Source organism: Leptonychotes weddellii, chromosome 2 (assembly GCF_054177405.1).
Source record: "Leptonychotes weddellii isolate Sample4059 chromosome 2, ASM5417740v2, whole genome shotgun sequence".
NCBI classification, from domain to species: Eukaryota; Metazoa; Chordata; class Mammalia; order Carnivora; family Phocidae; genus Leptonychotes; species Leptonychotes weddellii.
The window spans coordinates 148,996,638-149,013,101 of NC_138370.1; the positions used below are offsets into that span (position 1 = coordinate 148,996,638).

The 16,464-nt window shown below is 40.5% G+C and overlaps 2 protein-coding genes across 6 annotated transcripts in view; one reads left to right on the forward strand and one right to left on the reverse strand.

Annotated features, from left to right (window-relative positions):
- Positions 1–9,206, forward strand: part of UGDH (UDP-glucose 6-dehydrogenase) — a 33,041-nt gene extending 23,835 nt beyond the window's left edge. For all 4 annotated transcript variants that reach the window (XM_006732314.3, XM_081812448.1, XM_081812447.1 and 1 more), the window contains 6 exons: positions 764–858; positions 3,557–3,687; positions 3,925–4,058; positions 5,282–5,373; positions 5,493–5,603; positions 7,832–9,206. In XM_006732314.3, coding sequence (XP_006732377.1) covers positions 764–858; positions 3,557–3,687; positions 3,925–4,058; positions 5,282–5,373; positions 5,493–5,603; positions 7,832–7,942 — 674 coding nt within the window. In that variant the 3' untranslated portion in view covers positions 7,943–9,206. The remainder of the gene's footprint in view (positions 1–763; positions 859–3,556; positions 3,688–3,924; positions 4,059–5,281; positions 5,374–5,492; positions 5,604–7,831) is intronic.
- LIAS (lipoic acid synthetase) overlaps positions 1–16,464 on the reverse strand; it is a 164,511-nt gene that overhangs the window by 129,359 nt on the left and 18,688 nt on the right. The window lies entirely within an intron of this gene.

The window sequence follows — 16,464 nt, forward strand, 5'->3', positions numbered from 1 at the left end:
AAAGAACATAGTTAGAGAGGAGGTGGGTGGGGGATGGGTGAAATAGGTAATGGGGATTAAAGAGACACTTAGCCATGGCTATTTTATTACATGTTGTCTGACTGCTTTTGAGCAAAGGCAGAGTTAATAGTTGTGCCAGAGACTGTGTGGCCCACGAAGGCTAAAATGTTGACAATTTGTCCCATAAAAGTTTACCAGCCCTGTGCTAAAGTAAGAGATGTAGGGCAGTGATACTAGATGAATGAGAAATAAAATAGAAAATGTAGCCATAATAAAACATTAACGAGAAGATTATCTGGAAATTATTTATAGAGTTTATTAGTTGCTTAAAGATTTCACACAATCTATAAACCCACTAAATTTCCAACATCTGAATTTTAGTATTAAAAATCCTAGGGGCGCCTCTGTGACTCACTTGGTTAAATGTCTGACCCTTGATTTCCTCTTAGGTCGTGATCTCAGGGTTGTGAGATCTGCACTGGGCATGGAGCCTGCTTAAGATTCTCTCTCTCCCTCTCCTTCTAACCCTCCTACCCCTCCCTTCTCTCTAAAAAAAAAAAAAAAAATCCTAGCATAAGGCCATCTGGCTGGCACAGTGTGTGGAGCACGTGACTCTTGATCTCGGGGTTGTGAGTTCGAGCCCCACATGTGGTATGGAGTTTACTTAGAAAAAAATTCTAGCATAGGCCCTCAAATTTAGTATGACAGATTTGTCACATGATTTGGTCGTGGTTCTTAAATGAAAATATTGTCACTTTTTCAGGTTTTGGTGGAAGCTGCTTTCAGAAAGATGTTCTGAATTTGGTTTATCTCTGTGAGGCTCTGAATTTGCCTGAAGTAGCTCGTTATTGGCAGCAGGTATTAATCTTGATAGTCAACAACTTTTGATTAACTTCTAATTAAAACATGTGACCCTTTGTCTGTAAAGTGCTTTTGATAGGATTTTTTTATTCCAGGAACTCAACTATCATTATATTCGTTTATTTTATTTTTTAAAAGATTTTATTTATTTATATGATGGAGAGAGAGACAGCGAGAGAGGGAACACAAGCCAGGGGGAGCAGGAGAGGGAGAAGCAGGCTCCCCACGGAGCAGGCTTCCCGATGTGGGGCTCGATCCCAGGACCCTGGGATCATGACCTGAGCCGAAGGCAGACGCTTAATGACTGAGCCACCCAGGCGCCCCTATATTCATTTATTTTAGTTTTATTTCTTAGGCTTCTCTGTTTTTAATTGTCTTTTTTGCGAATGAACTCTGATGGTAATTCTGGTAAACCATATTTCTTCTAGTTTTATAACAAGTTTGCTCCCAAAATAAAGCAAAAACTATTATTCTTTTTGTGGGGGAATGGGCAGAGGGAGAGAAAATCTTAAGCAGGCTCCACACTCAGCCCGGAGCCCCACACAGGGCTTGATCTCATGACTCTGAGACTCTGAGATCATGACCTAAACCAAAATCAAGAGTCAGATGCTTGGGGCGCCTGGGTGGCTCAGTCGTTAAGCGTCTGCCTTTGGCTCAGGTCATGATCCCAGGGTCCTGGGATCGAGCCCCACATCGGGCTTCCTGCTCTGCGGGAAGCCTGCTTCTCCCTCTCCCATTCCCCCTGCTTGCGTTCCCTCTCTCACTGTGTCTCTCTCTGTCAAATAGATAGATAAAAAATCTTTAAAAAAAAAAAAAAAAGAATCAGATGCTTAACCGACTGTGCTACCCAGACATCCTAAGAACTATTATTCTTAATTATAACTCTTTTCGGGCACCTGGGCGGCGCAGTCAGTTAAAGATAGAACTCTTGGTTTGGGATCGAGCCCTACCTCAGGCTCCGCATTCATCGTGGAGTCTGCTTGAGATTCCCTCTCTTTCTAAAATAAATGAATAAATCTTTAAAAAAATTATAACTCTTTTCTGGAGTGCCTGGGTGGCTCAGTCAGTTGGGCATCTGCCTTCCGCTCAGGTCATGGTCCCAGGGTCCTGGGACTGAGCCCCTGCATTGGGCTCCCTGCTCAGCAGGGGGAGTCTGCTTCTCCCTCTCCCTCTGCTGCTCGCCCTGCTCGTGCTCTCTCTCTCACCCATTCTTTCTCGCAAATAAATAAATAAAATCTTTAAAAATAAATAAATAAAAGAATATTTTTTTAAAAAAGAAAAAATTATAACTCTTTTCTATCTTGAAAGGCAGAAAATCAAAATAAAGGAAGAACCTGTATTGTAATGCTTTCAGGTGGCTTGTGTGTGTTGATATCTGTTTTGTCCTTTTGAGATTCACAGAGCTAAACTTAGAGACCTTTCCCAAATTGAAAATAGAGTTAACATTAATTGAGTGCTTTCTCTGTGCTAGGCATTTTTTTAGGTACTTTGCATGTAGTATTTCGTTTGGTCCTCATCACTAATATTATCCCCCATTTATAGATGAGGAAACTGAGTCTTAGAGATGTTAAATAATTTGTCTAAGATACCAGCCAGTATATATATCTTCCCCAAAAATTTCTCTGCAAGTTTATAGTTTTATAGATTTCAGCAGTGGGTGAGAATATAGGAAAATGCACATTTTTAAGAAAAATGTACAATGTAAAAGTTTGTTTCACTCGATCCAGCAAGGTGACTTTATCTTCCTGTCCATCATGGCAGAAATGCAGATAAATGCTTGATTTTGTAACATTTTGGGCTCATTTCCCAAGCTTTCAAATTTTGTGACAGCCCCTAGAAATCAGAGCCGTTAAAAAAAAAAAAAAAAAAAAGGTAAAAACCAGTCTCTTTCCTTATATTCATCTGGTCACCAATATGAAGATTGTTTATACCCTTAGGAGAGTAAAGGATTAGGTGATCAGAGACTTTTACTCTTATAATATCAATTTAAAAACTTTGCCAAGGGAGAGGGGCACCTGGGTGGCTCAGTCGGTTAAACTTCCAACTCGATTTCGGCTCAGGCCATGAACTCAAGGTCGTGAGATCTCATTGAGCCTGCTTAAGATTCTCTCTCTCTCCCTCTCCTCCTCCCTGCACACACACACTCTCTCTCTCAAAAAAACAACAAGTTTGCCAAGGGTTAGTGGTGTTATGGTTCATCCAGAGGGCAACTATAACTCTGCATTGTTCAACTGTTCTCTGTCCACTTTGTACTCGCTGGTGAGGGGTGAGGGGTAAGCATATGAGGGGATGCTTTGGGATTGTATTGCTTATAGCTTTGCTTCCACAGGGTTTGGAGAAGTTGGCTAAGGAAAGCACTTGTTTTCTATTTTAGGCTGTTCTTATAGCTAGATCTCTAATGGGGTTGAAACTTAACTGTACTCCCCATCTTTATATTCATTCCATCCCAGATTGATGCATGGAAAGTTAAGCCAAGTGAAAATGTTCATGATGGCTTTAAGTGGTAGGGTACTAATTCTTTTTTTAAAACCAGTAGATACTAAAGAGGTTGGTTAATCTTTGCCTCCTGTTACTTTATGAGGCTGGTATTCATACAATAGTCCTGTAAAACTGTGAGCAGCGTATGGCATAGGATGCACTTCTTTTAACTGCATGAACTGTACGCAACATTGCACAATTGTATGTGTAATTTCAGGTTATAGATATGAATGACTACCAGAGGAGGAGGTTTGCTTCCCGGATTATAGACAGTTTGTTTAATACGGTAACTGATAAGAAGATAGCTATTTTGGGATTTGCATTCAAAAAGGACACTGGTGATACGAGGTATCAGTTCTTTAAAATATTTCTACCCCTTTGAGAGTGCTGACTCTTCATCTCATTTTGATTTTTAATGGTGGATGTGTGTATGTGAAATATATACATATATATATAGTATAAAGAGTAAAAATAAAGTGAATATCTGTATCCTCACAAGAAATAGAGTCTTACCTCTATAAACTCCTAGATATTAGAATATATGCCATTTCAAAGCTTAGCAATACTGATTTTTTTTTCCTTCAGAGAATCTTCTAGTATATATATCAGCAAATATTTGATGGATGAAGGTGCACATCTCCATATATATGATCCAAAAGTACCAAGGGAACAAATAGTTGTGGATCTTTCTCACCCAGGAGTTTCACAGGATGACCAAGGTAAGGCTTGAGTCTCATGAATCACTCTGAGTATGGGCCCTAAAACCTGTTTGTTCTCTAGAAACCTTTGGTTGTTCTGTCCTTGTGTGTGTGTGTTTTAATGAAATGCTGCGTTTTAAAAAAGTTTTAATTCCAGTATAGTTAACATATAGTATTATATTAGTTTCTGATTTACAATATGGTGATTGAACAATTATATACATTACTCAGTGCTCCTCATGATAAATGTGTTCTTTAATCCCCATCACCTATTTCACCCATCGCCCCACCCACCTCCCCTCTGGTAACCATTAGTTTGTTTTCTATAGTTGAGAGTCTGTTTCTTGGTTTGTCTCTCTCTCTCTCTTTTCCTTTGTTTTTTTTTGTTGTTGTTTCTTAAATTCCACATGAGTGAAATCATATGGTATTTGTTTCTCTGACTTACCTCACTTAGCATCATACTGTCTAGCTCCATCCATGTCATTCCAAATGGCAAGATTTCATTCTTTTTTATGGCTGAATAGTATTCCAGTGTGTGTGTGTGTGTGTGTGTGTGTGTGTGTGTACACAATGGAATATATATTAATTTTATTTAGACATATATTAAAACATCTTGGGGCGCCTGGGTGGCTCAGTTGGTTAAGCGACTGCCTTCGGCTCAGGTCATGATCCTGGAGTCCCAGGATCGAGTCCCGCATCGGGCTCCCTGCTCAGCAGGGAGTCTGCTTCTCCCTCTGACCCTCCCCCCTCTCATGCTCTCTCTATCTCATTCTCTCTCTCAAATAAATAAATAAAATCTTAAAAAAAAACAAAAAAAAAACCTTTGCCTGTATGGACATTTTAAAAAAAAATAAAACATCTTTACGCATTCATCTACTCATAGACATTTGTGTTGCTTCCATGGTCGTTCCATTTATATCATTGGTAGGCCCTCTTTTCAGCCTCATTTCTCTAAAATTAAACTCTTAGACATTGTTCCATCAACTCTGATTTGAAGTGATCGGCAGTGGGTCAGTCTAGTGGTTTTTCCAACATATTCTAAAAAGCCTCAGAGGTTCCAAGGAGATGCTGCTAGGGCAAGGTGCAGGTGCTCCAGGCGTCCACCATTCCTCTCATTCTCATTTCAACCAGACCATTCCACTTCTGTCAGACCCTCAACTCTGCCTGCAATCCTAGTAGTAAAGTACATAATTTCAGATAACTCCTTTCTCATTGCCAATATCTCGTGGCTGTTGTCGTTACAGTGTCCCGGCTCGTGACCATTTCCAAGGACCCATATGAAGCCTGTGATGGCGCCCATGCCGTGGTTATTTGCACAGAGTGGGACATGTTTAAGGTGAGGTGACAGAAGTCATATTAATGAAAATTTTAGAAGTATTCTGGTATCATTTGGGGTTGAGTGTGTGTTCATGTATATGTTCTAATTGTTTTGTTTTTTTCGTTCTGTCTTTATAGGAACTGGATTATGAACGCATTCATAAAAAAATGCTGAAGCCAGCCTTTATCTTTGATGGGCGACGGGTCCTGGATGGGCTCCACAATGAACTACAAACCATTGGCTTCCAGGTAATTATGGTCCCAGACTGGTTTGGTTTTGTTTGTTTGGTCATTTGCTTTTTAGTGGGTTTGAGTTTTAGTATTTTAATATTCCCTTCTTTAGCAGTAACATAAATTGGGGCAACGTGTTCTCTGGGAAATGTCTATGTGCTGTGTGTAATTACTTTATTCCCTCCTTAATTTGTGATCTAAAGATCATTCAGTAGTGGTCTTCCTTATGTAGTACCTAGGATTCAGCAGTTGCCTATTATATGGGGGTAGACTGTACCTTGCCTTACCTCATCTAAAGATCAAGTAAGAAAATATACGAACTCAGGCGCCTGGGGTGGCTCAGTTGGTTGGGCGACTGCCTTCGGCTCAGGTCATGGTCCCAGGGTCCTGGGATCGAGTCCCGCATCGGGCTCCTTGCTCAGCGGGGAGCCTGCTTCTCCCTCTGCCTGCCGTTCCCCCGGCTTGTGCTCTCTCTCTCTCTCTCTGACAAATAGATAAATAAATAAAATCTTAAGACAAAACAAAACTGCAAAAGGCAGTATAGGTGTCACATGTTGTATAGGATCCTATACCTTCTGAGTGCTCAGCACTGTCCTAGCACCTGAGAGTCTGAGTGAAAGGTATGGGAGCTTCCGTGGGACTGGCCCTTTTCAATTCCAAGTTTGTCAGTTAATTCTGGAATGTTCAGAGAGCTGACAGTCACCCGACCCGTCCATTTTATGTTGCATCTCTATCAGTTTCCCCCAGGAGTCCCATGAGTATTCATGAGAAGGAGGTACTTTCCATTTCCTCAGAGCAGTGTGGATGTGGGGGCGGGAGGCTTGAGGTGAGGTTGAGGAGGATAAGGAAATATGCCAGATTGCAGTCAGCAGAGTCCTTGAGCAGAGCAGAGCGGGGCAGGGGTTAGAGCTGGCCATGTGCGTCTGCTCAGCACCAGCTGTCTTGGGGACATACTGATAGGGCCTCATCTCCTGCTCAGAATATGTGATCTGGTTCCCGTAACCTGTCACTGAGCTGTTGAAGATCCTTCTTATTTAGAATTGGTGCTCATTTCTCATTCATGAAAGATTCACTTGCAACAAGAATCAGATGACATCCTTGTCTGTTAACACTCCATCAGGGACCTTGGGGATTCTTCTGTCCTGCCCCTCCTTAGTGAGTAACAGCATGACTACTCTTCCCAGTCATGACTTAAACTGAAGCAATGTTATTTTTTAAAGATGACTTCCAAGGCATAGACACATTTTCTCTTCTACTTGTATGACTCATCTAAGGGAGAAGAGTTGTAAAGATCGATAGATACATATACACATATATATATATACTCTTTAATATATATATATTTAATGTGAGTTTGGGTTCTTATAAAAGTTAACTCTTTGTGGTAGGGATTCTAAAAAATAGGGAAAAAAGTAGGAATGGAATCCTATATAATAAAGGGCATTTATAAGTCACTGAGACAATTGATGAATACAAAGCAGAAGCCCTCTGAGTCAGAATTAAGTATTAATTTTTAACTCAAAAGACCTTTATGAAAATTGCATAGTATATTTTTGCTGTAGAGAGGAGCTCAATTTATGATCGTTGAAGAAGCAGTGCCTTTAAAAACAAGATTAATGATTTTGGATATGTGAGGAAAAGTTTAAGTTGTAATATGCAAAATAAAAATTGACTACCGTTTATTTATTGAAGGCTCACTGGTCTGCCCGGCGTAGTGCCGAGCACTTTATGTAATTTAATCCATACCACAACCTTTGGAAGTAAGTGGTAGTGACACCATTTACAAATGAGGAAGAAAGACCTAGAGAGCTTAGGTGGACACAACTATCCGTCACGAATGCAGCTGGGGCCTTTCAGACTCTGAAGCCTGAACTCCTGAAATCTACGCTACGACAGCTTATGCTAATTTCTTAGAATAAGGGAGGCGGACACGAGAAGAAAGTTTGAGAGAAACTGTGATTTCCCTGGAATCTGGCCTGTGAGTTGCTTCCATCCACGTGCTGGGACAGTGGCGGCATGTGAGCCGGTCCTCTGTTTGAGGGCGTCCGGTGTTGGGAGGGGCAGGAGTAAGAGACTCCAGACATGACTAGGAAGAGTGGAGTGCAGATTGACTCTAGAGACACAAAAAAGATGGAGGGAACCGAAGATCTTTCATAGCAACCCAGACCACTTGAGACCCTCTTTTGCTTTTAAAAGGAAAAAAATACTCTAATTTTCTTTCTAAAATCTTTTTTTCCCCCCTCTAGATTGAAACAATTGGAAAAAAGGTGTCTTCAAAGAGAATTCCGTATGCTCCTTCTGGGGAAATTCCAAAGTTTAGTCTTCAGGATCCACCGAACAAGAAACCCAGAGTATAGACATTGCCATTTTTTTGGTAATTTTTTTGGTACTTTAGGATAGCAGATATCTATCTGATATTAAATGGTAAATGAACCAAGTGTTTTTAAGGAAACAAAGCTATTTTTTTAATAATCAAATTTATCCTAGCTGTATGGGAATTAGCATATCTGGTATTAGGAATCTAGTATATTTTTTACATATTTTTATAATGTTATTACCTCAGTGATTGGATGAGTGGTAAATAATCATGTTGGTTTTAATGGTGTCAATTTTCGTAAAATAAAAATTAAACCTGAAACACTTTTTACTTTACAAAATGTCCATAGGCAGCACTTTAATATCACGTTGTAAAGGAAAAGGCACTCCTTGGTTTTTCTGATCATTGGTTTATTTACTTGTCATTAAATATGTATTTTAAACCACGAGATTGCTGTCCTAAATACTGGGCTAAACCTGCTAACCTTTCAAAAAGTGTCCTGGAGACTTGGAGGTTTCTGGCTTAATCGGGTAAGGTGTTTGCCAAGCCACTTCTTGTCTCTTTGAACCTGGAAGGAAGATGCAGTGGACAGAATGGGGCCTTGTGTGCTTTTCTTTTTCTTTTTCTTTTTGGATGTGCTTAAAACATTTTCCCTATGCTTCCATGTTACTAGTGACACTATAAGTTTGGTTTTGCTCCTTTTGTTTTAAGGAGCTGTGTTGTTTTTTTTAGCCCAAGAAGATCATCACTGCTCATTTCCAATCAATCCAAATAAGACTAAAAGGCAGTTTTATTTTTAACATGAATAGAATATCAGTATTGGTCTAGTTTATTCTTCACATCTCATTTTTTTCTCACTGATCATTATTTTTTTAGTTCAAGAGCCAAAAATATTTGTTACCTTTATTTTACATTTTTATTTCTGTAACTCATTGAAGTTTCCCCTTTTTCTTTAAATAAGAAAACCAATATAATCTCATGTATGAACTTAAAGAAGTAGATTTTACAAAGTACGTATAGCATAATTCTAAAATAAGAATTTTTGTATGTTTCCATGTGCTTTTTTCTTATGGCTTTTATTGACTTATATTTGATTTTCTTTTGTACTTTTTCATTATTGAAATATGTCAGATGTCCATTTGATGCTTGTGCTCTGCTGAGAATGTACAAATCAAGTAAAACAGATACAAGTCTCATTCTTTAGGAACTTTGTGGCTCAGTGAGAATGCAGAGACAAATATAAAGATGAGGACAGACATCTGTACAGATATCAAATACATAAATAAAATATTCTGTATCAACAATTGCATGGGTGTATTTTTTGTCATAGTGCAAGTAACAAATGAGTCAAGACAGTCTGACATTAGATAGAAAAATATTACTCCTCCCTTTTTTGGGAAAAGGGTATTACGTCATTCTTTCAAATGATGTAAGAAAGGGTGGGAATTTAGCAAATAGGTCAGATATTGGCAAACCAAAGCTCATGGACCAAATCCGGCCAGCCACCTGGAAGCTAAGAATGGTTTTTACATTTTTACATGATTACATTTTAAATGGTTATGTGAGTCCCCAATTTTGCCCCTTGTCCTGAAAAGCCTAAAATATTTGCTATCTGGCTCTTTGAGAAAACGTTTGCAGATCAGAGTGAAAAAAGCAAAATATCAGAAAAACACCAGAGTGATTCAACATAAAATAATTCTTTACTCATAAGACCCTGAGGTGAGAATGAGCTTATTAATTAGAATTTGCTTTACATTCCTGCTTGAAAATATTCTCGTATTCTGCACAATAATCTTACATTCTGTTAAGGGGATTATAACCCAAAGATTTCCTGCGAAAGCAGATAGAATCAGGCACTGATTTTAAGTTGCAGGATGTTTCAATGCCTAGGATTGATAAGTAAATAATTATGTGTAAAGTATGGTTATTGACTAAAAAGAAGGAAAAAAGGGCAAGAGATAACTCATAGAACCATGTATATTTGCTGTTTGTAATGGGGAGAAAAAAAAACCAGTAACTGGGCAAGTAACCTAACACAGCAATTTGAGTCCTTTGTGTGAAAAGTTGCAAGAAGGTGATTAGCCTTTTTCTCCCTACTAAGAAAATTAAAGACTGTGTGTGTGTGTGTGTGTGTGTTTTAAATGACATAAGATTTCTATTTTTATTAGCTGGTATGTTTTTGATTGGGGCAATGAATACTGGTGAGATTATTAACTAGGATTTACAATTGAAACTAATACAGGGACAGCACCTGGGTGGCTCAGTTAGTTAAGCGTTGGACTCTTGGCTTTGGCTCATTTCATGATCTTGGGGTTGTGAGACAGAGCCCTTTGTTGGGCTCCATGCTGGGCGTGGAGCCTGCTTGGGATTCCCTCTGCCCCTCTCCTCTTCCCTTCCTATAAAAAGGAAGGAAGGAAAAAATAAAAAAATTTTTAAAAAAAGGAAGGGAGGAAGGGAGGGAGGGGGAAAGGAAAGGGGGAAGGAAGAAAGAAAACAATACAGAGACATGGTACAAAACAAAACAAAACATTCAAATAGAGACAAAAGTATATATAGAAAAGTGAAATCTCTCTCACAATTCTCACATTCTCCAGAATGTGTCATTCCACTTAAGCTTTAAATCCTAACTGCACTACCCATTAGCATGTGATATCTTGGCTAAGTTACCTGAAAGCCTTATTTTTCCTCTAACCTTATTTAACCTCTAACACCAAGAGTTGTTACAAAGATTATGTGACATCAGTGTTCATGCAAAGATCTTACTGCACAGTGGCTGGCGGGATGGACATTGCCATTAGACACCGTAACAAGCTGGTCCCACTGAACCAGAACCACGTGTAGGCTCTGGAATCACTAAGAGTATAATAATTAACACAGGTTACAAAGGCAGGCTCTACGCCAAGCCCTTTAGGTGCATCTTCTCATCTATTCTTCACATAAGTCCTTTGAGATAAGTCCTATCCCCATTTTCAGATGAAGGCAGGAGGCTAGAGAGATTAAGTAATTTGCTCAAGGTCACAACAGTTTGAATAGGAACTTTTCTTGACATTGAAAACATCCTAATTTTAGAGGTATTATGAAAAGAGTGAGCACCTGTGGCCTTAGGCATCCCAAGGAGAGAATCAGAAGGTAGAGAGGGCAAAAGAGCCTGAGCAGCAGCTGAGAAGGATGTGAGTCCCTGCCCTTTATCCTCTCGGAGACTCCCAACTACCAGAAAGGGGTCTGAGGTTCGACTGGAGGCTGAGGACAGAAAGGGGAGATGATTAGGACAGCGAAATTAAGGGCTAGCTCTCCGTAGATCCATTGTATTCACATTCAGGTAGCAATATTCAAACTATTTCAAATTAAGTGTCTGTACCCTCTATAAGGCAGATGCCGTGAGGTGCTAAAAAATGGAGGGCATAGGTGAATGAGAGCAGTCTTGTAGAGAAGCTAAGACACATATAGAAATAATTGATTAAATATGAGAATTGCCATAAATGATAAAAACAAAATGCTATGTGGGCACAAAGGTAACGTTCACTCCAGCTGAGGAAAACAGGAAGGTTTCCTGGAGGCAGGATGGCATGTGAGGTAGGTCTTAATAGACATGATTTGGAAGGAAAGGGTGGGTAGGATGAGCACATCAGTGGCAGAAGCAATGGAAGCAAAAAGATGGACTCAGGAAAATTCAGACTGGTTTTAGGGAAAGCAAGTTGCCTTTTCTCTGGAGTTGAAAGGAGAATGAAGAGGAAGAGCTGATCTGGAAGCTTACACTAAGAACAGACTGTAGGAACCCTTGAACGCCAAGCTGAGTGTGGGCTTCATTTTGTTGTCAAAATGGAGACATCGATAGATACACAACACTGTGAATGTGCCTAATACCACTGACTTGTACACTTTAGAATATGGTTCAAATGATAAAATGGAAACACTGAAGGTTTTCTTTTTAAAATGTAGTCACTTTCTTAAAAACAAACAAACAGAAATTAGAGCGTGCAGCCCCAAACCAGATGTTACCATCTAATTTAATCATATTCTGGCACTGAATTCAAATTTTAGACCAAAACACAAGAAGAAATACATTAGCGCCAGCCTTGTAAAATAATATTTATAAATGACCTTGGGGCGCCTGGGTGGCTCAGCCATTAAGCGTCTGCCTTCGGCTCAGGTCATGATCCCAGGGTCCTGGGATCGAGCCCCGCATTGGGCTCCCTGCTACACGGGAAGCCTGCTTCTCCCTCTCCCGCTCCCCCTGCTTGTGTTCCCTCTCTCGCTGTGTCTCTCTCTGTCAAATAAATAAATATTAAAAAAAAAATAAATGACCTTTATTTTTCTTAAAAGATTTATTTATTTTAGAGATTGAGAGAGAGAGCACAAGCAAACCAGGGGAGGGGCAGAGGGAGAGAAGCAGACTCCCCGCTGAGTGGGAGCCTGCCACGGGGCTCGATCGCACAACCCTGAGATCAGAACCTGAGCTGAAATCAAGGGTCAGATGCTCAATGGACTGGGAGGCACCCAAGCACCCCTATAAGTAACCTTTAAACTTCAGAGGATAAATTGGATACAGTGACCTCTTGCTTCCTTCTTCCATTCCTTTTTTCTAAATGCAGACAGATAAAAGAGAGTACTCATTGTAGATCTGCATTTTACAATATACCACTACTACCATGGGAGATTAATTTTAGGCGAATATACATTTTTTCTTAATTTTAATAGGAATTTATTTTGAAGGTGTTAGAATAAACATCATTTACAAATTGTATTAGTTAGTACATATACTCGGCTACTCTAACAGAGACCAAAAAGTACAGTGTCTTAAACAGAGCAGAAATACATTTCTCTCTCATACAGAAGTCTGGGTAGGTGGTCCAGGGCTGGTGGAGCACGTTCATAGTCAGAGGTCTCAGCGTATTCACCTGGTTGCCCTGCCATCCTTGACACAAGTCTATCTCAGGGTCCAAGATGGCTGTACCAGCTCCAAAGTCATGTTCTCATTCCAGCCAGCAGGGAGGAGGAGAAAGAAGGGAAAGGTATGGCCCACCCTTTAAGAACAAATTTAGAAGTAGCACAGATCATTTCCGTTCACCTACTGTTGCCAAAACTTAGCCACATATTCACAACCAGATACAATGGAGTCTGGGAAATATAATTTTTAGCAGGACTACCAACCATGTGCCAGCTAAAAATTCTATAGTCATAGGAGGCTGATAAAAATTGGGAATAATTAGCAGACTCTTACACATAAAATCAACATTTTCTTTGCTATTACTGACTTTCCATTATGGTAGGGGGATATAAAATTTCACTTTAAAGGAATTTAAGTTTAGAAATTCAGTCAGTTGTAAAAAAAAAAAATACTGTAGCTCCCATTGAGATAGGGCAAAAATTGTAGAGGTTGTATATGAATGAGTAGAGTTTAGGAAATACCCTGGTCGTTTTAATTGGTCACACTAAACTTAGGAAGCTACCAGGGATGATAGTTTTTCTTAACACTTAAAGACCATGCCTACGTAATGGCAAACATACAGATGTAAAGTGAAAATTAGGTGTTAATAGTTCTCTAGCAATGATTTGCAAACTGTGACCCAAGCATCTCTACAGAGGTGTTTCAGGGAGCCGGCAGATGACTGATTTAAATATAAATACATATATACACACATAGATAATTACAGTATAAATGTAAAACTACCTACCAAGCTATTATTAAAAAGACAGCAAGCAGAGCTCTCTGTCAGCCTGGTATACTGAGCACACACATATCCTCTCCCTCCTTAGAACCCCATGAAAATTATAGCAAGAGAGGGAAAAGGCATAATCCAATAAAACAAAGAGAATAGGAAGGGGCCATCTGTGGTCAAGAGATTTAAAGAAATTTCTGGAAAGCATTGAGCAGATGGATGTATATTGACTAAGAAGAGCTCCTTCCTGGATTACTGGCAGAGGAGGAGGCCCTGCCCCGCGGAACAGCAGACCCTCTACCCAAAAGGATGTGGGAGAGAGAGAGGGACACACAGGGTGTGCTTAACTGAGGGTCTTTAACTTCAGCAGCCAACCTTCTCACCCAGTCCTCCTCTACAAACAGAATGGCAGGCAGCCTGGTGCATTTACCCCTATGTGACTACATCTCTCAGCCCCCAGGATCCAACCAAAACCAAAAGGTTTTGGGACAGGGCTCTTCTCTAAAGAAATTGATTAAACTGTTCGGGGAGCACTAGAGCGATGAGAATTGTCCTGCACGAGAACTAAACCTTCTTTCTGCATTCTGAGTCCAACACCACTTCGCCCTAAAGCAAAGCCCCTAGTCAAAAGGCTGTCTGGACTTCCAGTTACATGTGTTGAATTAAACACATGCACTATTTTCATTCTCTCCTGAATGAGAGAATGAGCCCTCACTCAAGCTAACTTACCAACATGACAGTAAAGGAAAACTAAGATAAAATGGCAGGAAAGGAATGAGAAAGCTAGAAACAGACAAAGAGAGCGAGAAAGGAGGCATGCATGGATGAGAGATGTCAACAAAGTCTTAGGTGGAAAGCAATGGGAACCTGAGTAACTTAGGAAGAGTGAGCAGAAACATCAATGCCCATGTAAGGGACTGTTTCTTGGTGTAGGTAAATGGCTCCTTAGAAGATCTCAAGGAGGGGCGCCTGGGTGGTTCGGTCAGTTAAGCGTCTGCCTTGGGCTGGGGTCATGATCCCAGGGTCCTGGGGTGGGGCTCCTGCTCAGCGGGGAGCCTGCTTTTCCTTCTCCTCCCTGCCCATGCTCTCTTCTCACACTCTGTCTCTCTCTCTCAAATAAATAAATAAAATCTTAAAAAAAAAAAAAAAAAGATCTCAAGGACTGGAAGCACCAGGTATCACAGAGGATGGAGCCTAAGTGTGGGGCGGAAAACAGAGGACTTCTGTGGAAGACCGTACATGTAAGGAAATTCGTTGCACCCGATCTCTTTCCTACAAAAAGAAACTACCATTCCCACCCCTCACTCTCATAGGCTATTAGAGGTTTATTTTCAGGAAGACTAGAGTCAGAAAGTTTCAGACATAGGGAGGGTGTTAGTGAGTTGCCAGCCTGGAAATAAGTGAACTAATTAAAAGCCTGCATGCTGAACAGAGACCCACACCACCCCCCCATCATCCTCCTTGCTGTTCTTCACCCAGTTCTGAGAAAGTCAGCAGCCAAGTTGGTAACCCTCAAGGCTATTTAAAAAAATATTATCTTTTTAAACTTGAATGGCTTTGGAGAAATAATCCAAACATTTGGGAGTCCCTCACTGAGGAATCTAGCTCTCCCCTCAAACACTACAGGGGGGCTCCCCCCACCCCAGCATTCTGGCAGCTTGAGGGCGGCTCATCACTCAGTGGGCATGTGCCGCCAAGGATCACAAGACAGTTGAGGAGACCCTTCAACCCGAAGGGCAGAGATAAAACAAAGGAAACGGAGACAGTGCTCAATGTGGAGAAACACAACTTCAAAAGACTAGTTATCCTCAGAGAGAAAAATAGAAGAACTTGCAGCTAGGAAACAAGAACAGGATGCTATTTTAAAAAAAAAAAGAAGAAAAAAAAGGAATCATCAGAGAACTCTTGAAAGTGAAAATGCGGTGGCCAAAATTTTAGCAAGGGAATCATTGTCAGAGGAAATTTTCATGGAAGCCCAACTTAAAATAGATTGAAATGGTATTTTATTAGTACAAATGTACGTGAAAGCGTGTGTGGCTAGATCCTCAGGGGGATGAAGGGCATGTTCTCACACTGCTCTCACGGCTGGTCCTGTTACCTTGCTCTGCTTACATTCTGAATCCTTCTTTGGGATGTTATTCCCATTTTTCTGCAAAGCCACTGGTGCTCATGTTTGTTAATGTAATACCTCTGATACTGATAATATCTCTGAAGTTACATGCTTTCAGCTTCAAGTAAGAGAAACTCCTATTCAAACTGGTTTTCATTTTTTTTTTTTTAAAGATTTTATTTGTCAGAGAGAGAGAGAGAAAACAAGCGGGGGGGAGGGGCAGAGGGAGAAGCAGGCTTCCCGCTGAGCAAGGAGCCCGATGTGGTGCTCGATCCCAGGACCCGGGGATCATGACCTGAGCCGAAGGCAGACACTTAACCGACTGAGCCACCCAGGCGTCCCAAACTGGGTTTCATTTTTTTTAAAAGATTTTATTTACTAGAGAGAGAGAAAGTGAGCGCGTGAGAAAGCACAAGCATGGGGAGGGGCAGAGGGAGAGGGAGAAGCAGACTCCCCGCTGAGCAGGAGCTCCATGCAGGGCTGGAGCTGGATGAGGGACTCAGTGCGGGACTGATCCCAGGACCCTGGGATCATGACCTGAGCAGAAGGCAGAGGCTCAACCGACTGAGCCACCCAGGCGCCCCAAAACTGGTTTCATTAATGAAGATACTTATTATCTCATCAAACAGGAAGTGGTTTTCAGTGTTGGCAGATTCAGTGGTTGGAAAAGGGGCTGGGACTCTTGTATTACTTGATATCTTAAAAACCACGTGCATTTATCACTTCCATTTTTTTTTTAAATTTATTTTTATTTTTTTTAAAGATTTTATTTATTTATTTGACAGAGAGAGA